General features: G+C 41.3%; 1 protein-coding gene across 1 annotated transcript in view; it reads left to right on the plus strand.

Moving 5' to 3' along the window:
* DST (dystonin) overlaps nucleotides 1-26484 on the plus strand; it is a gene marked incomplete at both ends in the record, with an annotated part of 299020 nt that overhangs the window by 88547 nt on the left and 183989 nt on the right. Inside the window, 2 exons of the mRNA XM_080615920.1 lie at nucleotides 3112-3173; nucleotides 24509-24598. Coding sequence (XP_080472046.1) covers nucleotides 3112-3173; nucleotides 24509-24598 — 152 coding nt within the window. The remainder of the gene's footprint in view (nucleotides 1-3111; nucleotides 3174-24508; nucleotides 24599-26484) is intronic.

Genomic DNA, 26484 nt, shown 5'->3' on the forward strand with positions numbered 1-26484 from the left:
CCCTTGAGGGTTTATTGTGATGAACTGCAGATCAGGTGATCTGGGAAGATGTATTTTCTTTCTGCAGCTACTGCCTCACCTGCATTCTTAAATTACCTTGGCTTAAATGGTACTGCTGCTGCTGTTTTCATGGTGATTCTCTTTCCTTAATACTTACTGTTGGTAGGGGTAAGAAAAATAGACTTCCTGGTTTAAAAAGCTCAACATTTGTACCCAAATGTGTATTAGTGCACGTAAAAAGTCAAAACAAACAAACATCAATGCTTAGTTTGCTCCTTCTTGTGACTTAAATCCAGAGGACTGGCAGTTTTGCTTGCAGTGACAGCAGATGGGCTGTTTGCTCCTGCCTTTTTAAAAAGGGGAGTTGCTACTTTGTGTAAGCTAGGAGAAGCCCTGGTCACGCCTTGGCTCTCCTTTCCCTGAGGAGAAAAGCAGCTGGGCAGTTTTGAAGGGAAGAATGAGAGAGTTTGCTGAAGATGAAAAGAACTGGAGTGCAAAGCTGGTGGAAGTGATGTGCTGTATGGGTCAGTAACGCAGCCCGGCACTGGGCTGGCAGGGCAGTAGGGCTGTCTGCCCTGGGAGGCAGCAGGGCTCTCTGGAGGGAAGCTTCACTCCAGAGGCTTTCAATGGGTTTCCTTCCTTAGTTTGGTAGTTCTTCTGTAGTTAGCTCCCTGTTTTCTGCTTCATCTGGGAGGGCTGGTTTGGTATGTTCTTCTCAGAGCTTGGGCAAACTGAATACTGTTGCACTCTATTTCCCTCCCAGTGTGCATTTGCTTTTCTGGAAGCATTTGGATTTTTGATTGAACATCCCAGTTGTGGTGTTGTTTTGATTTCTTTTTCTTCTTTTTTTCTTTAATTTTTCTTCAATCCTGGTGTTTTGCACAACATGACCAGTGGCAGCTTTCCTCCTTGTCACACATTTCTGTGTGGTGGGTACAGAGTTTTTCTGTGAGTGTGTAATATATGCATGTATAAATGCAATAGGGGTAGTAAGCATCACTTACGTATGTTGGCATTTCAGTTGAAACTAGAGTTTAAATTGATGGTGACTGCGTGTTCTAACGATAAAAGGAAGGGGATATTTTTTTTTTTAAAACTCTTTTTCTACTGTTGTCACAGTAACACTTCTCAAAGTATAAACTTTTGTAGTGGTTAGTCAGAACTAGCCGGAGTTACCTTAGGAAAAAAGACACACTGTGGGCTGGGATATTAAAACATTGAGAAAACTTGTGTTCCTTTTAAAACAGGTACCCATAATGGAACAGTTACAAGTATTTCTGGATTTCTTTGATTTTTGAGATTTTCTGTTCTCTACATCTACCAAACAAGGGCTTCTACCTTATTAGGATAAGTAACTGATGTCAGAAATGCTGTCTTGCTAGATCAAGGCTATAGGGAAATGTATGTATAGCAAAAGGTTTTCTCAATCCACTATATTTTTTCCTCCTATACTGCAACTTTGCTCTTTGTCTCTTACTACTCTTTTCTGGGTCTTCAGCTAGAATAAGAGAACATGGAGCTGTGAAGCAGGGAAAAAGTGTATGCCAGAAGCTTGGAAGATCTTGGGTGGTGTGGAAAAGGCATTTAGGGCACAGCAGCTGTTCTGTACAGAGCTGAATGTACACATATGCCTCACATACTACCTGAAGAACTCATTGCCACAGTGAAGTGTAGCAGTAGAAGTTATAGATGTGTTAAAAAAGGATTCGAAAAAACAACAGAAAAAATGCATCTGTGACTCTTAAATGCAAAGATACGTATAAGCATGTAGAAAGTCTGTGAGTCACCTATGGGGAGTATGCGAAGACTTCACAGGGCTTTTGCTTGTCTTGTTTTTGCATTTGTTCCTGAATTCTCATACTTGTTTCTTGCTACTGGTAGGAGCAGCACACGGTGCTCAGTATGATCTCATGCCTTTTTGAACGACCTCAGTATCACACCGAAGACTTGAAAGTCCATCAGTATGGACCTTCCCTTAATTTTTATTTTATTGCTTATATTAACTTTGACCAGTCTGAAAAGAGTATTTATTTTTTAAAATATAAAATACATTATCTCATTCAACCTTCTGGTGGTGGCAGTAGCTGCAGAAGGGGTCTTGTTTTGCTACCTGAGCTCATTGCTCATTCTCAGGCACACTACAAATAGCCTGAGTCAATGAAACAGCTGCAGTTTTGTTGTATGGGGTCTTAAGGGATCTCACTATTTTAGGCTTGCACAGATGGTCCTGGTCCTAATGCACCACAACTCCTACTCCAGGGAGCTCTGGGACTGTGAAAAGGCTCTGTAGCAGTTGTACTGGCTAATGACCATATGTAGGTTTGTGGAGATAACTCGTGTGCTGGAGTGGTGGTTTCTCCAACATGGCTCGGTAGAACACATGTGCATTCTTCCCATCCGTAAGTGGGATGCTTTCTTACCCTGTCTATTGCTTTCATTGCTTCTTTTCAATATTTCTTGGGTAGTCATTGATGCTAGCTGCCACGCCAGGGAGCAGACTGTTCACAGTGGCTGGGTCCCATATCTGGGTTAGTGGACATCCTTATTTATTTTATAGAGGATTAGAAGAAAGAGAGTCCTTTCTCTGACTGAAGCTATAGGTCATCCTTGCATGTTGGAACAAGGATGATATTCCAGTTGCAAAACATAGGGATTAAAAGAGCCAGCTTGCGTATAGTGAGAGATTTTCTGTTGCTAAATACTTTAATAATTGATTGGGTTTTAGAGGCTATAAGTAGTGTTCATAGCTCTTAAAAAGTTTGCCCTGATCTTTTTAGTGCATTTTAGGGGATGGTTAACTTCTCCTAGGAAGCTGTATTTTTGTTAGTGGTGCTGCTACTGTACCAACAGGGCTGGTGTCCTGGAAAAACTCACACGGAGCTTCTCCTCAAGAAACTTTTTCATGACGTGCTGTGATGTACTGCAAAAACATTTGCATGCTATTATTTTGATTAGACAATTTGAAGTGTTTACAGGTTATTCTGTTTTTAAACCTTATTTGAATGCCTAATTTTATAAGACTCTTCATAATTTAAGCCAAACCAAAACAAACAAAAACCTGCATCATTTGTAGATCCATTAAACCCTTTTCTTTTTCCTTTTTGCCTCCAGATGAGCGGGACAAAGTACAAAAGAAAACCTTCACAAAATGGATAAATCAACATCTCATGAAGGTCAGTTGATGTTTCCATGATGTCTGGATGACTGATTACTGTAGCAGTGATTGTGTCTTTTACTAATTGTTTGATTTCAGGATGCATGTGTGTTACATATAATAAGGATGATCTTAAATTTTGAGATTTATGCATGTACTTTGTCTTTGAGGAGTCATGGGGGAGTTGAAATGCTGCTGGCTGATATCGCAAGGGGATTTATTTGAATACTTGAATTTGAAATTAAAATGAGTCAAAGTTTAAGGGATATGATGTCTTTCTACAAAGCTTGAATCTTATCTGGCATTAGTGTGTCATGGCTGTAGCACCACAGGTAAGGCAAATAATAATAAAAGAGAGCGAATTTCTTTTAAAGTACCATGTTGAGGACAGGGGAAATGACCTTGAGGAGTTCTGGATCATCCCATGGCATCAGTATCGTGGATTAGAAATAGAGGTTTTCTAGGGACAAAAGTCACTTTTCAGTATCTTTCTTTTGAATAGCAGTGAACCTTGCCTCAGGGACAGAGCACATAATTTTAACAACATGTACAGCTTTTAGTCTACAGACAACTAAAGGCTGTGAATTCACCTTCACTGCATGGCCCTTCAGTTAGAAATTTAATCTGCTGTTTCAGCGCCAGCTGTCTAGCCCAGATATTTCTCTGGAGAAACAGACTGTATAATTACTTAACATAACTTGCTTTGATTCCGCTGCCCCCACCCCCCAGGGAGGAGTGTGGGGAAAGTGGGGGGAGTAAGAGTCACATTAAATAAAAATGCATCCGTATCTGTCAGAGTTGAGATTTAGTTGATGACTGTAATGTTTATACACTGTTGGAAAGATCTGCTTTATTCTTATTTAGAGAAAATACGGGGATTGGGGAGGGACAACTTATCTCTTTGCTACTTGTAGCTGTTCTTATGGATATTTGAGAAATATTGGACACCAAAAAACTGAATTCATTCAGGGTTGTTTAAAATGAACTGTTTGGGTTTGGTTTTTTGTTTTGTTTGTTTTTTTTTTTCTGGCTCCTCAGACCTGTATAAGATGCAGAATTCTGGTTTCACATATTTTAAGGAATTGAAATCTGTGTAGCTCTTAGAAATGGTGTGCCATAGGGTGCTAACAAGGCCCAGATGTGAGATTGGTCCAGTTTTGTCTTTAGCAAGAGACCTCTCTCCAGAGTGGTCTTTTGGTCCTTCCTACCATGACTGAGCCATAAGCAGCAGTCCTGACATCAGCCTCAGTGCAGCATGCAACCTTTCTGTGGGCAGGGTGAGTCTGGAGTCACAGAATGGCTTTTAATACTGCTCATACCAATAAGTTTTCCTTCTTGGATTTGCTAGACCTGAAGGAATCATGCTGTGTAGAAACAGGTGCATCCAAGGACCCCTTCTGTGCAGACACCTCCTCACCATAATCTTGAAATGCCCCAGTGGCCCTATGGCCTTGCAGAAGTCTTCTACTTGCTAATGAGAAAAGACAAGAGGCTGCAGACCTGCAGTCAATGTTTTCTGAATTTTACCTCACATTGTAAGAAATGGATCCATTGTCCAGTACTTCAGACAAATTAGATCTAAAGAAAAAAAAATACAGGAAGATTGCCAGTGCTCTGGCAGCAAAATGCAATCTTCAAGTTAACCATCAGGCATTTCTTCTTCTAATTGAGGGCAATTGTTAACATGTTTGTAGAGGCTACTAATCTTTTTATGTATTAAAGATGCAGTTTAAAGATGCAGTTTTAATTTTCTATGGGATATGGAAAAGCCTATCTGAAGCTTTTTTGGAGAGCAATCTTTTAATAGAAGTTAAAAATGATGCCTGTTTTTATAGAAGAGCAGTGTGTTGAAAAATCATATTTACATACACCATCATTTTACACGCTTCTGAAGCATGCACAGTCATCGTTGCCATGCTGTTAACCTCTTTGGAGTAGCTTAAAAAAGATTTAGGCTCTAAACCTGCAAGGAAATCGGGGTGAAGAGTTCACACTAAATCCTTTTGACTTGCTTGCCAAGGTCAGTGGCCTTAGGCCTTCGTCTTCACACCTTCAGTGTTAGTGACTGTAGAAGTAGATATAGATAGATGTACAGATATGTTTGTGTGTACTGCTGGCCTTGATTTTCATCTCACATTCCTCACTTTAGAATTCAGTGCAGATCAGTAACTTTCGCAACTGTAGTTCTGACTATAAGTCTTCCATTAACGTGGAATTTATGTAGCAAAACAGCTTTATCGTTTGGAAATACTCAATTTGAAAGCAGTTGGTGATACAGGTGTCAAGTTGCTGTTCTTATAGCATTGTTTTTAGAACACTGACTTGCATGGAAATTAAAATACATCCTTCAAATGTGCCCTCAAGACACAAGGGCATATTTAGAAAATACAATATAATGGAGGGTATATAGAAAAAGTAGCACAGTAAATGAGTGTGCATTTTTAGAGTGTCATTAGACCTGTCCTGGTCTCTGTGTTAAGTTGAATTTGAGTCTAGTTTTCAGATACCTTGAAATTAGTAAGAAATCCATGAAACTCTTACTTGCCCATTCATTGCCAGTGTTGCAGACAAAAGGTGGGAATCATCTTATTTCGAGCATCTCAATAGCTTTATTTGAGCTAGTTACCCAGACTTCTCTTGTAGGTGACAGTGAACAGGTCTTTCTAGATGAATTGTGTTCTGGAAGTGCTTTCACTCCACTGGCTGAAAAAGAGGTCAGTGTGCTTTATCTGCCACAAGAAGCGGAAAGGATGAAGGTGATTGTGGTAATTATGAGAGATCATGGAAAACACCAGATTATTTGTGTGGCTAAGACCTGGCTATCAGCATGGAGATGGATTGCTTTTTTTCTTTCGTTTTTATTTTCCATCCTATTTATGTTCTTTACTTTCTCTTTCTCCTGTTTCTTTTCTCTGTGCCCACCTTCTATTTTGGTTTTATTTTCGCCGTCTTTTCTATTTTGTTTTCTTATCTCTTTTTACTCTTTCCCTGCCTGTTTAGTTCTTTCCTTGCTCATTTCAATTAATCTCCTGTTCTGCAGTTGCTGGGAAAGTACTGGACTTGTATTCATTTATAGCACTATATTCAAAAGAGTTTTTTCCAGGTCAGCAGCGTGATGCTTTTATTGGTTACCATCATTCACTGGGGGATGGCATGGAAGCCTACTGTCATTCTTCTAATTAAATTCTGTGTTTATGGGATTTTCTGAGTAACAACAAACTCTGCAGCAAGTCAAGAGGAGGGCTGTGAGGACGATCAGGGAGCTGGAGCACCTCCTGAATGAAGAAATACTGAGAAAGTTGGGGCTGTTCAGCCTGGAGAAGAGAAGGCTGCGTGGAGACCTCATAGCAGCCTTCCAGTATCTGAAGGGGGGCTATAAGGATGCTGGGAAGGGACTCTTCATTAGGGACTGTAGTGATATGACAAGGAGTAATGGGTTAAAACTTAAACAGGGGAAGGTTAGATTGGATATAAGGAGGAAGTTCTTTGTTGTGAGGGTGGTGAGGCACTGGAATGGGTTGCCCAGGGAAGCTGTGAATGCTCTGTCCCTGGCGGTGTTCAAGCCCAGGTTGGACAGAGCCGTCGAAGGCATGGTCTTGGGTGAGGCATCCCTGGCCATGACAGGAGGGTTGGAGCTAGATGATCTTAAGGTCCTTTCCAACCCAAACCATTGTGTAATTCTGTTAAACAAGATGGCTGAGAAATATTTACCCTTCTGCCCTCTGTTCCTCATCTTTAGTTGCATTGGATTCAAAGCACGTAAGGGCATAGTATATAAAATTCAGTGTATAAGATTAGTCATTTGGCAGTTCAGTTGACTCTGTTAAACTAGAAACATAGTCATTTCAGAAATATTTCCTGGAAATGATCTTGAGATATACATAGTTTGAGAGACAGGTATGTAATCTGTTATTTGCAAAATTCGGCTGTTTAAATTATCTTGGAATTCCAGTTTAAGATCAAGTGGACTGTCACTACATTTTTTAAATGCTGAAGTTTTTCTTCATAACTGATAAGAGCATTGATTAGAGCATTGCACTTGCTAAGGCTACTGTTTAATGTCTGAAGGGGAGGCTCCATTTTAAACGTTATCTTTTACTTGTTGACATATGGGCTGGAGAGGTGTGATACTGGACTTCAGACTCGCCTGCTGCTGTAGTATGAGCCTCCAAGGAGAAACTCACATGCCTGTGTAGAGTGGCAGTGGGGTAGAGATCTCTCTTAACTTCTCTAAACCTGCCTGTGCTTCCAGCAAGTGTTTCACTTTGCTGTTGTCAAAACAGGATGTTAAACTCTAGTACTTGCGCCAGCAGTAAGTAACCCTTGTTACAAGACATTAGATGTTATGAGACATTTGTGTAAGACAGGGGTTTTGTTCTAGTGTAGAGTTCACATGGTCCTAAAGCACCCAAAGAAAAAATCCAACTGTCATGAAAGCCCAGAAATTCTTCTGACAATCCTTTGAATCTCAACCCCCAAAACCTAAGGAAAGAACAATAGAAGCATGAAATACGGGGAAAAGATGGGATAGAAGTTGGAAAATAAAGAAGTTGAAGATGAAAAAGGAGTAAAAGCAAATTCTTCTTTGTTCTTCAGTTCCTTTCTCAAACCAGTTTTAAAATACTTTCGTAGTGCCAGGTCTTCGGCTTGACAGATTAAATGGGATATTTTTAAATACTTAAAATTATCAGAAGTTGCGATGCACAGAAAGTAGGGCTAAAGGCAAGGCAAACAGGGACTGGCTAGATTAGCGCTCTGTTAGGAAAATATTGTGAACAACTAGGTATCTTATCTCCAAGGGAAAGCATTTCTTCTTTTTCATGGAAGAAAAGGTTGTAGAGAGCCTCTTAACTGACCTTTGAGCAGCTATATGGGCCTCTGGGATGTCTGAGCAGCTCCCTGGAGAGGAAGGGCTGTCCTTCCCACTGGCACTGGCAGGAAGCCCCATCACCAAGTGCCCAGCACAGTGCAGGTTGGCTTGAGACCCTCGACTGGCTGGACCTTAGAAGAAACACCCTGGAGATAGGAGCAATGGGCAGCATCCGTGCACAGTCATTAGTTATTCCAGAAGTCACTTTTAGAGGTCTTATCAGCAAGAAGGCTTTTATAAGTAGCAGGACAAAATGGTTTTACAGGTATTGTTTTAAAGCTGTGTTCAAAATCATGTACTGTGTTGCAGTGATTGCCCATAAGAGAGAGTGAGAGAGTGCAGCTTTTTGTTGTGCTAAGGCTGAATGAATAATTCAGTGTAGAAACCTGAAGTTATTGATTCCTATGCGTCCTTCAGGCAGCACATGGACTGCAAATGGCTGCTTAGGTCGATTGCTTTGTGAAATGTCCAGGTATGCCCTTAACGGCAAAGGGACGTCCCTGATACAGCACAGTCACTCCATTGGTGAGAGCTGGCACTTTACTGACACTAATGGTTATCGTTCTAGACAGCACTACTCTGCAGTATCTTCTTTTTAGCCATGCAGTTAATCTGTTATTTAAGATTCCCCACCTCCTTGTCTTTTAGAAAAGAACACTTTTTAGCTCTATGCTTATTTTAAGGGCTGAGGCACCTGGTGTTAGTCAGTGGTAGTGACTTCTAAAAAAAATCTCAATCTAACACCTTTCATTTTTGAAACATACTTGGAAAAAGCATGTTTTGGGTTGGTTTTTGATTTGCTTCCCCGCCCCCCCCCCGCGTGTTTAGGAAAATAAAAGGAAGATTGCTTGCTGTGCTCTTGCATCTAAATGAGACTTCTATGTATTCCTCCTGGTTAATTGTGACAGCTGCTGCAGTCTGTTGGGAGTGAGTCCTGTAAAAAATCCCTCTTCCACCACGGTACGCAGCTTGCTTTAGGCATTGGGTGCAGCTGGAGTAGCAGTATTTCCTCCTCTCTTTTGTTTTTCAATTGTTCAGCAAGGCCTATTGTCTGCTTGGTAGACAGACGAATATTTGAGTTTTTCTTCTGAATGTTTTTGCTGCTGTATGTTCAGGGCTATTCTGTGAAAGGTCCTGAAGGTTTTTTTCTTAGACACTTGCCTTTTCCAAAAAATAAAAGAAAAATAACTCTTGAAGAAACTTGTAACTGAAGTAAATGGTTTTGTTGTTATCCCTGGAAATATGGACCGTTGTAGCTCATTCACTCTGCACTGTGTACAGAGTTTTCAAAGATCTTCCACCTGGAGGTAAACCACACAGAATCTTTCATCTGCTTAGTGTAATCTACAGCAAAAAGCAGTTTGCAAAGCAGATCAGCAAGCAAACTCAGGACTTTTTTAGTCTTTAATCAGAGTTTAGATGAGGGAAGAAGGTAACCAGAGGATGGGGAGGAAAAGTAGTGACAGAATATCGGAAGTTAAGGCTGAAAAAGAGGAGGATATAGTGCAAAGCTTTACAGGCTAGTGAAAAACTGCATCGCAAAAATCTCTTTGCAAGCAAATAAATCCAAGTCAATAAAAACTGGGTCACGGATTTCAAGTTTGTTTAATTCACTTTAATGCATTCAGACTTCATGTCTAATTGAGGGCAGGAAAGAAAATAATTGAAAACAGTAAATTAAATATGTATGAAATGTATGATAGCTTGAGTGCATTGATATTTTTATAGCACACAGCACTACAGAACCAGTTGAGTGCATGCTTTTATGATCCCTTTCATTGTGAGTTGTTTTTTAAACTGTTTTATATAGGTGCTTATATATGAAAGAGTGATTATAAGGAGAATTAAGTAATGAGATTACTGTATGATGAAATAGAACCTCTAGGATCAGTATGTTTCCTATGATAGACTAATATATTAATATATTAATTCATTCTCTTTTTGTGGGTTAATTGTTTAAAATTAACTCTCAGCATAGATTTTATTTAATGTTATTTATTCCTAAGAGATCACAAGAGATAAAATTCTACCATTGGCAATTAAGTGTGGGCTTTTTAATGAATTGTTAAATTATGCATGGAATTATTTTTTATCTATGTACTTTTGATGTATCTGTATGTAATAATCATTTATATATCAGTTTAGAAATCCTATGGCTTGATCTAGCCCTCATGGGGCCAGTGTAACTGTGCCATTGGCTCCAGTGGAAGTAGTATTTGTCCCAGTATGTGGATTCCACACAGTGAGCAAGTTCAGACATATGAATATTACCTAAATATTTTGATCTATGGCAATATTTCCTATAATTTGGGAAGGTAGGCTTGCCTGGAAGTAACATATATGTGTGACTGCATGACAACCTAAGAAGGCATCAGAATAAACATGCTTTTCCTATAAGGAAGTGTGTGTTACCTCTTAAAGGCTTTTAAGGTGCTTGTGAACAGGGAAATTTAAAGATAGTAACATAACGTTTAAAATTCTCCTCTACCTAGAGTATGTTGTCATTAATCAGAATCACGTATCTGCCAGCCTTATACTTTACCTGCTTTAGGCATGTGTAGAGTATATTGTCTTTGTTCAGAGTTAGTGTATCCCTGTAGCTTTAAGCTGCAAAAGTTCATTTATTAGGTGAGTTTGATGTTGTGAGCATTCTATTTGCATACTTTGAACAACTTTAAACTTCATCTCTGAGAAGTTATATTTGACAGCATGTATTTTTGGTCGTTAAACAAAGGAAGGACAGGACAGTATAGCAGTGGGAAAAACCATTCATCGTCATAACTGACAGGATGAGCAGATGCGGAGGTCTGCATCTGAACACCTACAAAGGTGCCCTCAGTAGCCTATGCAAGAAAAGCATTTGTGTGGCACAGCTCAGCTCATCTCCAAGTAGGTGTGCAAACCAGCTCAGGGCACACTTGCCGTTCTGTTCCCTGCCAGCTGCAGCAGTTGGGGTGGCTGCCTCTGGTGTGGACATGTGTCTTGCGAGAGGAGTGCCAGCCCAAAGAGACCTTCAGTAAGTCACTAGCCAAGCTGCTGTTTAGTTAGGCCTGGACTGACTGGGAGGGACTGCTTCAAAATTTAGAAAGAGAAGGTAACTTAACAGCAAGTGATTGCAAAATCCATGGCTCACCCCTCAACACAGAGAAAGGAGAAGTAAAAAGAGGACAGTGAACTTCTAAACAGTAGAATTGGGGAAAGCAATAGGTAGGGTCTTCTTCGGAATTTATCGAGGAGAGGGAGGAATGCAGGACATCTGGCAGTCATTGAAAGCGTTTGTGTTGGAGGTACAAAGGCAGGATGCAGACAGGCAAGACAGATAGGAGGTATCATACAGAATATACTGCTGCTTTTCAGAGATGTGTGAAATTACAAAGGAGCCATACAAGAAATAGAAATAAGGGCAGCAGGACTAAAGATTCATATAAAGGAGTTAGTAAATAATAGCTTTAAATCAGACAAGAAAAATGTCCAGAAGGAGTTACAGTGTGACATACGAGTTTACAGGAGAAAGGTTCTGTAATTATGTCAGAATATGAAAAAGAAAGAAGTGGGGGAAAAAAAAAAAAAAAAAAAGAAATAGTTTTGAATGGTGTAGAAAAGTCTGAATTATTCCAGCCTCTTCAGTCTACAAAATACTGACTTGATGGAACAGTTTTTAATAAGATCAAGGGTGAAATTCAGATAAGGAAAAAGCAGGTAGAAGAATATTCAGATAAGTTTTGTGCTTTCTGATTGCACAGCTTTGTTCATCCAGTTCTTGGGAACTAATTGAAGTGGTTTATAACACTTTATCATTCCGTTTAAGAATTCAGGGAGGGCAGGGGACTTGTAGGAGTCTGCAGTTATGGTAAGAATAATACTTCTCTCCCAAGCAGAAGAAAAGAACGGAGAGTTACAGACCTCACAGGGTAATTTTTCTTCCTGGGAAGACTGTGGAACAGCTGGTCTTTGAAAGCAGACGGATGAGGGGGAAGCTGTCTACATGGTGTATCTACGTTTTTTGACACATGTACTCTTATTAGTGTTACTCATTACTTTCACAAAATTTGAACAAAATGATCCCAGATACAGTTTGCTTGGATATTGCCATCAGTAATAGCTGCAGCTAGACTGGCACTAGAAAGAGCCAGTGCTATTGGCTGTGGCTGCTGCCGTGGCCTCCATCAGGTGCTGCAGTGGCAGCATCTGGCTCTGGGAGGTTGATGCTGTGAGCAATGACCCATCTCCCTTCCACACAGAGATGGCATCCAAGCACCTGCTGCCCTTGCTGTGCTGCACTTTCAAGTGAGGATTTGAGCTCTGTGACTTCATTCTTGTAGTGATACCCCTGCTTCTCTAACACTGTGGCTGTACTTTTCTCTGGCTCAGGCCTTTTGTCATGTCATCAGCAACAAGTGTCACCCTTGCCCTGCCACCAATTTTAGAGGGTCCATCGCCTGCATTGGGCTGCATTTGCTTGTGCCCAGGGAGCTCCAGAACTACTGATGAGCTCTGCACCCTGCCTGTGGGCCAGCATAGTGCTTAGGGGACAAGGAGACATCTTGTAATTCTGCCTTGCCCTGGACACGAGTGTGCTTGTGGGCACACGATTGTGAAACTGCCTGGCTGTACCACTCCAGATCTTTGTGATGACAAGAGGTTTATAGCCATCTATACTGAAGCAGTTAGAAGATAAGTTTTCTTGGAGATCAAGGACAGGTTGTGATATTTTAAGTTTGTTTAGTCTGAAACAGAAAAGACTGAAGGGAGGCATGATAATGTGTCCTCAGGATGTAAAAGGTTGTTGTGCACATTCTGGTGAACAAGTATTTTCTGAGGTCAGGCTTCAAGGGAGGGAGAGGCAACAAAAAATTCAATTTAGTTTACAGAAGAAGATTAGGTTGAAGATTTGCAAGGAAAAAGCCCCCTCTATGAAAAGCAAGTAAGTGTGGTAAAGCAATGAAGGGTATGTATGACATATTACATTCCCTTCATTTGAGTTGGCAAGAATAATTTAAAAAAGCATCTCTGGCATGTTACAGCCAAACTCCATTTCCCCACTGCACTGGGTCAAGTGAGGTGATCTTTTCAGTCCTTTTTAGCCTTACAGTTGTATTACTCTGTGACAGCCTCATAAGACCCAGCCATTCTCTGGCAAAATAATATTCAACTTCGGAGTCTTAGCACTGGTCACTGCCAAGTTTTTTACTAAAGCTTTTATTTGCTTTGAATTAATTATTTCCATCTGCATCAGTCCTACAATTCCTGTGAGAATGCCCTCTTTCAGTGGGCTTGCCATGTAATGTGAAGCTTAGAAAGGCATAAATACGGATTAATGAAGACTACGAAGCCAACATTTAAGCCTTTCTAAGTATAATATTTTTAAAATAGCACAGAATACATGTCACAAGTGAGGCTTTAAGCAGGTTGTGAACTAAAAAATATGATAGAGATGTTGAGAGGGTTTTATAATGACCTTTGGTTGGTTGTTTCTTGGGGTTTTTTTAGTTTTTCTATGATATTTAAAAATATTTTTAGTCTTCTGCAGAAATGCATCTGAACAGAGATTACTGCATTGAGGAGAAATCATAAAGAGTTTCTGAGGTACAAAAGAGGGAAGAGAGATGGATATGCTGTGCATTAAAATCACAACTGTCGCAAGAAGTGTTAATGGGCTGGGAGTGTGGAGTCGCATGGGGCCTCCTATGACATATGTCACATGTAGCATCTCCTTCATGCTCACTGAGAGCTGTCCACATAATGATGATGATTTGGTTGATTTGGTGAAGTAGATATTAAAGCTGGCTGGACATCTCTGTCACTTTAATATTTTGGGACTTTAAATTGTAGCAATAATGGAGTAGATGTTAGTTTTATGTTAGTAGGTACCCATTTCTGTGGAGCTTCTGAATTTCTGTGGCATGGGCTGCACTCAGATGGATTTGCTGATCCCAGTATAGAAAGTTTACAGGCAGCTGACCAAGACTGTGCAAGTGTTAAAACCAGTAAAGTTACTGCTGTGATGATGATGATGATAAGCAGAACGGGACCTGTGGAGAAATTCTGAGTGGCTGAACCAGTGTTGGTTAGAGAGAATCTTTCATCCCATTGTTCAAAAAGATTGGAGATGTGTGAGCTGGAATAGAAACAAGACTTATTTTTCCATAGGAGATAGAAGGATTTTCTGACATTTAGAACTCTTGGTTAAACTTATTCTGTACAATAATGGTGTTTCAGATATCACACAGCTACCAATATCCAAAATAGGATTCAGGGATGCACATGTTTATGTCCTACTGTTTGCTATATATGTAAGATTATGTACCAGCTTGCATACTTGTTGATTTGGGGATTAGAAGAATATTGGAATATTTCATGTAACCAAATAAAGGAAGATAATAAGAAAAATGTTAGGACAAGATTTAGAAATGGTCTTTTTTATTCATTTGAGCAACAGTATATTTACCTCAAAGCCATACAAGTATCTTTTTTATGATTATTAAAAGTTATCTAGAGATATGTGAAATAATTGAAAGCTGGGGCAAAATGCAAAATGGAGTATGCAAAAGCAATGGATTAATCGGATGGTGAAGTTGTCTGCAAAGGACGTGAAGATTAATGTAAAGATAAGAATGTGACTCATCCAAGCTTTCAGGTACAAGGACAGGGCTGTAGAGGGGTGGAAAACACACGGGGTGTTAAAACCATGGAGTTCTTGTGCTAATCAAGTGTTGAGCATTGGCCAGATCAGAAAGTGAAAGATGACTCCAAGGATGCAATCAGGGATGAATCTTCAGTTAGAAAATATCTGTTATAAAGCATGATCAGGGGCATTGAACTCACTTGGTACAGGAGACTTGTTTAAATGTGAGTTAGTGAAAGTACTTGATATCGTACAGTAATGTTATGAAATTAAATGAGTAGCATTAGCTGTGTCTGCTCTTTAGGAGAATTCATCAGGAACAAAATTAAACAGCTAGAAAATGACTCCTGAGTATGAAATAAAGAACTGTTTATTTTCAGAGAACCACAAGCAATGTTTCCTGCGGAGTGGGTTATTAGACTGGCAAGCAAAAGAAAAGAGTGAAAGTGAGTTTTGGATCACTGGACCTAAAACTGGATTTGCAAGACTTTGCTTGAAAGTGAACGGGCGCACAGAAGAGACTTGGCACAAGTTTTTCCCCTTGTGACATCTCTCTTCCAGCCCTGGCTGCGGGCCCGTGCTGTTGGGCTGGGGAAAGCAAGTCTGCGTGTCCTGGGCAGTGGATGTCCAGTGCTGGAGTGTGCCAGCACGGAGCTGGGGAGCAGCACCATCTGCAGCCCAGCACTCGGGCTGCCTGTGCTCTACCCTGTCCCTAGGGAAAGCTGTGCCCGGGAGTCGCTGCCACTGGGTTACCCAGTGGTCAGATCCTGCCAGAGTTTATGTGCTTGTTTATTTTTAACAGAATGGGTGAAGTTTATCATGGGATTCAGTGCAAATCAATAATTGTAACCAGGGTGTGTGTCTTTGGAGTTTCTTCCCTTCCTCACCCCTCCAAAATAAATTTGAGTTTAAAGTAAGGAGATTAAAGAACGTGAGAGATTTAGGGGTAGGATGTCAATCTGCAAGTAACTGCTTTGGCTCCCTGATCTCTTGGTTGGCCATGCACTGCAGCCCAGTGCCTTGCTGTGCCTCACAGCCTGTCGGGATGGAAGTTACCCAAGGTGGAGTGGCCCTGCAGCATTATCAAGCAATGCTTGTGTACTTTACATGGGGGAATCTAAGAAATGTGTAGAGCAAAATAAGTAGTCTTGAAGATGTCTGAAGAAGCAGCAGTGCTTGGTGGATCAGTCATGTGGGAGTGTATTGACATACGTGATATTTTGACAATTACATGCTGCATGGATCTTGTTACAGCCTGCTCAGAATTTTAGAGTGTTTCCCATAAATCTTGCTGTATATGTTAGCATTTTTGTACATAAATACAGCTTCTCATATGAGATGGGGTGTTTTTTTTGTTCTTGTGGCATAGTGTTGTTTGTTTTCATGCAGTTAAACTGCTGCCGTGATTCCTTAATTTTTAAAGGTGAAAGGACTAAACCATACAGATTTTCAAAACTGAAAGAAAACTGTTTCCTCACAAGTAAAGCTTTTAATACTATTTGTCCTTTAAAAACAAGCTTAAGTACATTTTTAGGAAGTTGAAACATTAGGGAAACTCATCAGGATGTCAGGACCTCAGGCAGTAGCCACAGGGGTTTTTCAGCAATCTTAATGGTGATGGCATTTTCTATGGAACAGTGTAATTGTAGGAACTCTTAACTATCTGTGTCTATTATCTTGAAGAAAAGCTTTTTACTGCAGTTGAAGTGAATGGGAGTCTTAAGGGATCTTTTTTCCATAGGCATTGAATCAGGTTCTTGAAGAATAAACTTAAAGTTTATTGTGCAGCTTGCCGTGGCCTTATGCCAGCTGTCCCTTGGACTTATCAGTGACCTCAGTGGTAATTAAGGCCTGACTCTTTTTTCCCAAACACACCCCTTACAGTTCTAACTTTTGAGCCCTGGCCCACTTTCCTCTGGAAAAGCAGTAATGCTTTATGTGTGTGCTAGGCATTTAATTAACTTTGCTTCCAGAAGCGAGGAGAGCAGTACTTGAAAAGACTTTCCCAGGCTATGTGGTCTGAAAAAGCCTCTGTTGGATCCATAATATTGTAATTCTTGTTAATGCCTGGGGATGACACTGATTTTATAAAGGCTTGTCAGCTGAAAATCAGTTATTCAAAATAAATGTGAATCAGATTTCTTTCTTCTTTTGCCTGTTCTGGAAACTGTATGAAAAAGTCTAATTTGGCATGTCTCATAATGATCAGTTCAGCTTAATTATAACATAGGTTAGGAAACTCCTGATGTTTTAAGAAAGGTTCTTGATTACAATCGTCTGCTCTCCTCATCCTGTAAATATGGATAATTTTGCAAGTGTGTGAGCACAAAACTCTGCCTTGTTTCTGAGCCCTGCAGCCTGCCACAGTAGTTGCCTCACCTCCCTCAGGGAGTTCCTGGTGGCCTCTGGTACATGGGAGTTACTTCTAGTTATTCCTGCTTGATCTAATTATATATTCTCTCCTGCCCTTTTAGCCGACTTTAGATTCTGCAGCACATTAATGTTTGTTTCTGCCCCTTCCTCCACTGTTTCAGTCAAGAAGGTGGTCCTTTGCGTTTTAGGTACTGGTCTGGAACATGCAGTTCCTAACATGAATCTCAGATGAGGTCTTTCCACATGTGTGCTGGGTGTGCACTGCTGTATACACAGAAAGGGCCACAACCCTATTTTCCTGACACATTTACTGCTGAATAAGAAAAGTTTGTGATTCTTCTCTGTTATCATAGAATCATAAACTAGTTTGGGCTGGAAGAAACATTTAAAGATCATCATTTGACGCCCCTGAAATGAGCAGACATCTTCAACTAGGGTTGCTCAGAGCCCTGGCCAACTTGTTTCCAGGGATGGGGCATCTACCACCTCCCTGGGCAACCTACTCCAGTGTCCCACCACCCTCATTGTAAAAAAAAATGTTTCTTCCTTCTATCTAATCTAAATTTGCTCTCTTTTAGTTTAAAACACCTCTTGTCCTGTCACAACAGGCCCTAGTAGATGTATGGCAGTGTTAGAGAGAGCAACCTTCCTACTTTACTCCAGCCTGTGGGTCTTAGAATCATAGAATAGTTAGGGTTGGAAGGGACCTTAAGATCATCTAGTTCCAACCCCCCTGCCATGGGCAGGGGCACCTCACACTAAACCATGTCACCCAAGGCCTCATCCAACCTGGCCTTGAACACCGCCAAGGATGGAGCATTCACAACCTCCGTGGCCAACCCATTCCATTGCCTCACCACCTGCAGGTGGTTTGGGTGGTATGCCGGAGGCAAGGAATGCCATCCAGAGGGATCTCAACACACTTCTGAGGTGGGCTGATGCCAACCTTATGGAGTTTAACCATGCCAAGTGCAAGGTCCTACACCTGGGTCGGAGCAATCCCAGGCACAGCTATAGGTTGGGCAGAGAAGAGATTCAGAGCAGCCCTGTGGAGAAAGACTTGGGGGTGTTGGTCGATGAGAAAATGAACATGAGCCGGCTTCAGTGTGTGCTCGCAGCCCAGAAAGCCAACCGTATCCTGGGCTGCATCAAGAGGAGCATGACCAGCAGGTCGAAGGAGGTGATCCTGCCCCTCTACTCTGCTCTCGTGAGACCTCACTTGGAGTATTGTGTGCAGTTCTGGTGTCCTCAACACAAAAAGGACATGGAACTGTTGGAACAAGTGCAGAGGAGGGCCACGAGGATGATCAGGGGACTGGAGCACCTTCCGTATGGAGACAGGCTGAGAAAGTTGGGGCTGTTCAGCCTGGAGAAGAGAAGGCTGCGTGGAGACCTCGTAGCAGCCTTCCAGTATCTGAAGGGGGCCTACAAGGATGCTGGGGATGGACTCTTCATTAGGGACTGTAGTGACAGAACAAGGGGTAACGGGTTCAAACTTAAACAGGGGAAGTTTAGATTGGATATAAGGAAGAAATTCTTTACTGAGAGGGTGGTGAGGCACCGGAATGGGTTGCCCAGGGAGGTTGTGAATGCTCCATCCTTGGCAGTGTTCAAGGCCAGGTTGGATGAGGCCTTGGGTGACATGGTTTAGTGTGAGGTGTCCCTGCCCATGGCAGGGGGGTTGGAACTAGATGATCTCAAGGTCCTTTCCAACCCTAACTATTCTATGATTCTATGATTCTATGTCGTGTGGGACAGTGTGGAATGCTTTGCACAAGTCCAGGTAGATGACGTCAACTGCTCTGCCCCTGTCCATCAGTTCCATAGCCCCATCATAGAAGGCCACCAAATTGGTCAGGCAGGATTTCCCCTTAGTGAAGCCATGCTGGCTGTCACCAACCACCTCCTTGTTTTTCATGTGCCTTAGCATGCCTTCCAGGAGAATCTGCTCCAAGATTTTGCCAGGCACAGAGGTGAGACTGACTGGTCTGTAATTCCCCAGGTCATCCATTTTCCCCTTCTTGAAAATGGGGGTTATATTTCCCTTCACCTGACTGCCATGATTTTTCAAATATGATGGACAGTGGCTTAGCAACTTCATTCGCCAGCTCCTTCAGGACCCGCGGATGGCTTTTGTCAGGTCCCATGGACTTGTGTACGTTTAGGTTTTTAAGATGGTCTCGAACCAGATCCTCTCCTACAGTGGGCCTAGGGTCTTCATTCTTAGAGTCCCTGCGTCCGCCTTCCAAGACTTGGGTGGTGCGGTCAGAGCCTTTGCCAGTGAAGACCGAGGCAAAGAAGTCATTAAGAACCTCAGTCTTCTCCAAATCCTGAGTAACCAGTTCTCTAGATATCTTCCGAAGGGGGCCTACGTTGTCCCTAGTCTGTCTTTTACTCGCTACGTACCGATAGAATCCCTTCCTATTATCCTTAACATTCCTAGCCAAGTTCAATTCTAACTGAGCCTTAGCTTTCCTCACCTGGTCCCGAGCTTCCTGGACAGCATCCCTGTATTCTTCCCAGGCCGCCTGTCCCTGCTTCCACCTTCTATAAGCCTCTTTTTTCCTTTGAATTTTCCTGAGCAGCTCCTTATCCATCCAAGGAGGTCTCCTGGCCCTCCTGCTGCACTTCCTTTTAGTTGGGATGCAACACTCCTGAGCTTGAAGCAGGTGATCCTTGAATATGAACCAAGAGTCTTGGGCCCCCCTGCCCTCTAGGGCTATATCCCATGGAACCTTACTAAGCAGGTTCCTGAAGAGGCCAAAGTCTGCTCTCTTGAAGTCCAGGGCAGTGAGCTTGCTGCACGCTCTTCTCACTGTCCTGTGGATCTCGAATTCGACCATCTCGTGGTTGCTGCAACCAAGGCTGCCCTGGAGCATCACATTTCCAACGAGCCCTTCCCTGTTGGTGAGCACAAGGTCAAGCATGGCACCTCTCCTTGTCGGCTCCTCTATTACTTGCAGAAGGAAGTTGTCTTCCACACAATCGAGGAACCTCCTGGATTGCTTGTGCCGGGCCGTACCTTCACTCCAACAGATGTCAGGGTGGTTGAAGTCTCCCATGGGAACAAGGGCCTGTGAGCTTGAGGCTGTTCCTATCTGCCTATAGAGCACTTCAGCCACAGATTCCTCTTGATCAGGCGGTCTGTAACAGATTTTCTCTCTATCCTTTTCAATACCAAGCTGGTTTTGTTTGCAGAAGCAGAAGGGACTGTCTGTCTCCTTTTACCTATACAACAATAAACAGCCTGTGGTTTTATTGTGTAAAACTCTAGATTTTGTTCCGGTAACAGCACAAGACAACTAATAATATCAAGAAAAAATATAAGAAACAAGCTTGCTGTGGAAGATGGCTTGCTATTTGCTGTGACCCATGGCAAAAATAGAGATCACTGTGCAGGTTCAGTTCCCTAAATATGGGCATCTAGGGCTGTTTTTGATGTGTAAGGGTATTCAGGACAGACATGGGTGGGGGACTGGCCAGCAGGACTTAAGCAAGCCTTCATGCTTCTGAAGAAGCAGGTGGAGGCCAAATGGCATACTCTGTAAACATAAAGCAGCCCTAAAGGTGTGTGCCCAAGCAGCTGAATCATGTCTTTGTTCTTTGTCGGTGGAAAGGAGTCCCAGGCAGACTGAAGGTAGTGGTGGCAGATTTGCTGTGATGCTAGCCTGCAGAGGAGGAAGCCAAGCCTGGCAGGCCAGGCTTTAACTGCAGAAGCAGACTGGAATGGTACGTGAGGTTGGAACCGATAGCAACTTGATTGTAAGGACAACCAGATGTGTCAGTTGAACTGTATGATAAAACTATGCGAGTTATGCAGAGTGTTAGGTTGCTAGCTTTGGGAGACGGCAGCCATCTTCGCAGTCTTTGTTTCTCGAGTGCCTAGTTTGCTGCTGTGTGGGGGCAAGACTGCAGCCCTGTGGCTGCTACTGTTTTAAAAGCTGTTTTTACTAGTGATAGTGCAGGTTCACCAAGGCAATAGATTGCAAAGCTTAATTTTAAGGGAGAAGCATGATATCAAAATATCTCGTGCTCATGTCAAGGGAGATGGGAGTTTTCCTTACCACAAACATTATAGTATACCTGCCAGAAGATGATTAGAAGATGAATCACTTCTGAAACAGTGCTTCAAATTCTCCCTGCCTCCTTTTGACTGATGCAGCCACTTTTGCTTCTCTTGTTGTTTGCCAGATGCCCCTCAGCCATGCAGCATCTCCCACGTCTTCCTTAAAGAATCTCTTCTGATGCCCAAATTATCAAAGCTACCACACTCACGTGGGCATATTGCAAAAAGTTGCCTGAGGCAGCATGTAACCTACTTCGCACGTGGACCTTGCAAAATGTAGGGCTGACAAATCTGCAATTTTATTGTAAAGCCACAAGAACTGTTGCGAAATGCCATGCGGCTCTGCAGATCCCACAGATCCATCCAGGGACTCCCATGTGCATCTAGTACTCGCGGTACTATGTGTTCCGAAGGAGCCTGAATGTGGCAGCGGAGCAGTGATGAAATAGTAATACTAGTTTCTTGTGAGTTTAAAGATCTAAGAATTCATTATGTATGCTGAGAGGCAGGACCTGGCCAAGTGTTAGCTAGAGAGGAATGATTCTTGCAAGCTTTTTCTCAAGTGTAGAGAAGTGTAGGATCTCTTGGGAAGCACAAGATGCTCCTTTTCAAAATAAATGATCTGCTGTTTTGAATGAACGTGCTTGCTGCACATCAGTTGCCCAAATACTTCTTTTTAGGTGGACATCTGCTGCTCAAAGTGTTAGAGGAAATTCCTTATTATGTTGTCCTGTACCAGCATACCAACGTAGTAGTCCGATGTAATTAATCCTCACGGTAGTTGTCAGACAATGGAAGATCTAAGACAGAAATCTAAGGAGTATTGCTGGTTTTCTTGTTTTGACAGCTCTATGCCACCTTCTTCATACACAGTATGAGTTCATCTCTGAAGCATCTGTGATTTCTAGAAAGATAAGCCAGGGAAGATGGTTGTCTGTGTAATGCTTTGGAAACCTCAGAGAGTGAGAAACAAACAGAAGGTCAATAAATGTGTGTTGTGAGAGATGGACCAGCAGGATAACAAAATTATCCTTCATATAATGGAAAATAAAAGTAGACAGATTAGAAATTGTAGATTTTCTCATCCTAGTATTCAGATACCTGCACATTGGGCAACTCCTGTGAATTCTGTGTTGAAAAGTGTGTAGGCATTAGCTTGGTGCTGCACAGATAGTTCTGCTGTGCTGTTGCAGTGACTTTTATATGTACACCCCCTTCCACCGTCCTTTAACCTGATATCCTCCCATGCCTGTGGTCACCAGCCTGTGCTCTTTCTCTGCTCTGGTGTGGGATTCTACCCTCCTAAGGGAAGTAGAGAATGCCTCATTGTGGCTGATGGGGCAGGGAGGAGTGGGGAACCCTCTGCAGGGCTTTATTGTAAAGAAAACTTGCCTGCTTTTGTCAGAAAGAGTTTGACACTCAGTTTGACATAGTTCTTTGAATAGCAAAATAAAAAGTCACAGTCATTTTGGGTTAAAAATTAAAGACCCTTGTGTTTTTCATCTTCTAAGTGTTTAGCGTAACCAAATCTTGTATCAGGGATTTTAATTATATCTACATGGCTTCCCTTTTCCTTCTTTCTACCACTGATTTAGTAAGAAAACATCTGTTCTGTTTCTTTGCTCAGCTTAACAGTACTTCAGTATTACCAGAGAATTTTTCTTTTGGTTCTTTCTTTTTTTAAATGAGTTGTTTACAGGATTATAATATTTTTTTTAATCACAGTTTAAGTTAAGATTATATTATTTTGCATATATGTGTGAGTGTGTAAAGCTGTGTATAAGAGTACTGGTATGTAACTTGACTGTGTATATACAGAGTCTGTATAAGCGTTTTGGAAAATATCGGTTGTAATTCCTTATGGAACAGTCTTGTAGACGACTTGTTCTGGCTAGTCTTCAGCACAAGCAGAAGTATGCTCTGATGTTTTTCTCAATTAAGATGATGGTCTTTGTGAAAATAGATTGCAGGGTAATTTCCTGTTTAAAAGTTTCAGTAAGAAAACTTGAACTAAAAAGCATTTATGAAGCTACTCACTGGTATGGAGACCGTAATTTATTAAACAGGATGGATCTAGAAATTCCCCCGAAAGTCAGGTAAACAGCGCTATTGTATGAACCTGATGATCCAGGTTGATTCCTACTGCCCTTGTCATACACACAGAAATGTTGGCAGTCAGATGAGGGTCCCATAGATCTTGTATTGGAAGTACAGTTCATCTCTGGCAGAGGTAGTAATGTCAGAAGAAATTTCTAATTTTAAGTTTTATACTCTGTAAGCTTAAGAGATTTCTGATCTAGTGCCAGGGAACTGACATTAAATTGTAGCTGGAAAGCCCTCAACCTCTGCCCTGGGTGGAAATGTCAAAATTTTCTGCTTCCAAGAAATGAGGTCTTTTGTTTCATGTTTAAAGAGCAGCTGGCTGAAATTGTGAAAGAAATTTCAGATAAAGTTGCGTTTGAGCTAATGCTAAGAAACAAGTAGTTGGCCTGTGGACAGACATCTCCCAGCTTTGTTGAGCCTGTCAGAAAAGCTAGAGCTTTCATCTGTCTTGCTTCTTATTACATCTGTTCCTTTCCTCATGGCTGGCCTCACAAGGGCCTTCTGGTTACCAACCCGTCTCAACCTGGTCTTGTTGAATGAGGTCAGCTGGCAAAAGCTGGCCATCTATTTTGGGGGGTAGCACAGGAGGGAATCAGTTGGATTGGTGACTGCTGGTGGTAGAGTGCTGCTGAGCTGTATGGAGCATTAACCTCTGCCACTGGCACAGCTTCTGGGAAGGGCTGTGTGTGTCCTTGGCTTCACTAGATCAATCTCATGTCATATTTCTTTGGTATGGTGTATAAAGTGGATGTGTGAGCTATTGGGAAAACGCACAAAATACTGGGAAATGTGAGGTGACCAAACATGTTAACTGGTAGATGGTATGCTTTGATTAGCAATAAATTTAAGGCCAGAAAGTGCATTAACTTTTGGCCTGACTCCAGTGAACATGCATACTGATGATAATATGTACATTTAGTGTATATGTCCATAATTCGTAGGATCCAGCTAGTGTTGTCTCTTAGGGATCGTTATTTAGGTCAAAATAGGTGGGTGTCTGGTATCATTTAAATTGTCAGATACTGGTTTTTTTCATTGCTATATGCATTCATTACTTATAACTTCATGCTATTTTTCTTTTCCTTTTCAGTAAAATGAAATAAAATGTGACGGAAATATGTGAGTGTAGACATAGATGTGAATTTTGCCTGTTACAATTAATTTGGGTTTGTAAATTTGTCATGAAAGAGAATAAATTTAAAAAGTCATTCTGAGGCATATCTGAGGTTTATCTGTATATTAAAAGATAGGTGTTAATATGAGTGTGAATCCTCAAGTATATATGAGGATCTTTAATTTTTGTGTTTATCTGTGCAGGTTCGAAAACATGTGAATGACTTGTATGAAGACCTAAGAGATGGACATAACTTGATCTCACTTTTAGAAGTCCTTTCTGGAGACACCTTGGTAAGATTTTTGATCAGAATGCAGTGATTCCAGTTTGTTACATATACATTTGCTCTGTTTGTCAACTCTGTGTACCGACTGCAGGCAGTTTCTTTGATATTTTCCATAATATATGACTTGATACCAAAGACACAAGTTGTATTTCTGTTGGTAAAATATTCCACTGTGAATTCTGTGGGGGAATGCAATCTGTTCTCTTCATTTCCTGTGGTCAGTGAGACTTCCTTTCTCAATAGGGTAATGCGCTATTTTTTCTGTTCTTCCTTTTCTTTACAGTTTTCTGTTAACAAGTACTTGATGCTTAATATCCCTTCACATTAAAGGGTGTAACTTACAAATAACAAGGATAAAATGTCCCTGAAATTGTCTAACACACTCCTCAGGTGTCATTTTCTTTCTTTGTGAGCATTACTTCCCTTGCTTGGTATTTGTTCTCTTCATTATGTTCTTCTTTTCATGCTCTTCTTTTCATTTGTGGTCTGTCTTGTGTTTTTGCTGTCCTGTCTCCTGTTTGTTATATTCATTAGCCAAGAGAGCGAGATTTTTTGAAGACCTTACGGTTGGTGAGTTCAACAGAAGCATGCGCAATTGAACAGCATGAGGATGTGGAGGATGAGGATAAGGGGGTAGGTGCCGACCCCCATAACTGTACTAACGTAGTGTTTGAAGTGTGGTGTCTGCTAATGTGAATTCTTAGTTTGGTGTGCTGCCGTAGTGCGCTGTAGAAAGTACAAAAGAACTCACATTGGTAGACCAGGATACCTATGTTTATGATGGAGGTATGGTAAAGACAAATTTATATTCAGCCTTTCTGTGAACAGCTATAACACAAATGTTCCCGATTTCTATTTGTTTTCTTTCATTAAATTATACAAAACCATGGCACAAATGTGTACTGGACAATATTATCAAGATATGACAAAATAATATTTTTAATAACAAATAGGGAAATACCATAATTCCATTAAACCAAGATTATTTTTTTTCACTTGCAAACAGTATTGCCCATATACAAGTAATTTGCACGAAGGCTTGAAGGCTCTTCTTTGTGACAGCAGTGGCAGAAAATTGATTTTTCTTAATTCGAAGCACCAGTCTACTTCACCCAGGGTGTATTTGACATAATACTGGATAATATTTTAATAATATTTTAATTCAGATATGCAGATCTGTTTAGAATTTATCAAATGTAATAGCTATTTTTGTGAGAGCCGATAGTCGAAGTTACATGACAGCACTGCGTAGCAGCTACTAAGTATATGGATTATTTGCAGGGTTTGTGTTTCTCGCAACAAATGCTGAATTATCCTTTCACTGTATTTTAGCCATCCAGAAGGGAAATACCTAGTTATAAAGTGCAAAATGCTGAGTGCATGTTAGTCCAAGTGAGCTGTTTCGTGTGTCTATAGACCTTGCATTATCAGCATTTACCAAAGCAATTTGCTGTCATAGGATCCAAGCGCCTTCTTTGGCTCCCTGTGTGTTGTGTTGCAGTTGTGATTTCAGTGGAATTTGTGTGCTTTTTTTCTGGGGCATAACATAACTCAAAATGCTGCATTTTAGCTGTACGTTAGAAAAAAATGTATTTCCCCTCTGAGATGCTATACCTGAATACATAGGTTGGGATTTATTATACCCTCTTTGTTGTGGAAAACAAAGTTCCAGGTCTGCAGTCCCTTGTTCCATCCAGGGAGGCTACTTGGTAGCAAGGACTGAAGCACTTTGAATCCTGGGCTATCGGTGTGAAAAATAAGGGGTTAATTAGAAGGTTCTGTAATGGAAATTAAAATCATTTGTGTCTTAGTTTATGCTTCTTATTCAACTCCATTTCTCATGTTTCCTTTTGGCAAGTATCTGATACTCTACGGGGGAAAAAATGGCAGTTG

The sequence above is a fragment of the Psittacula echo genome, assembly GCF_963264785.1.
Source record: "Psittacula echo genome assembly, chromosome: 4".
Lineage (NCBI taxonomy): Eukaryota > Metazoa > Chordata > Aves > Psittaciformes > Psittacidae > Psittacula > Psittacula echo.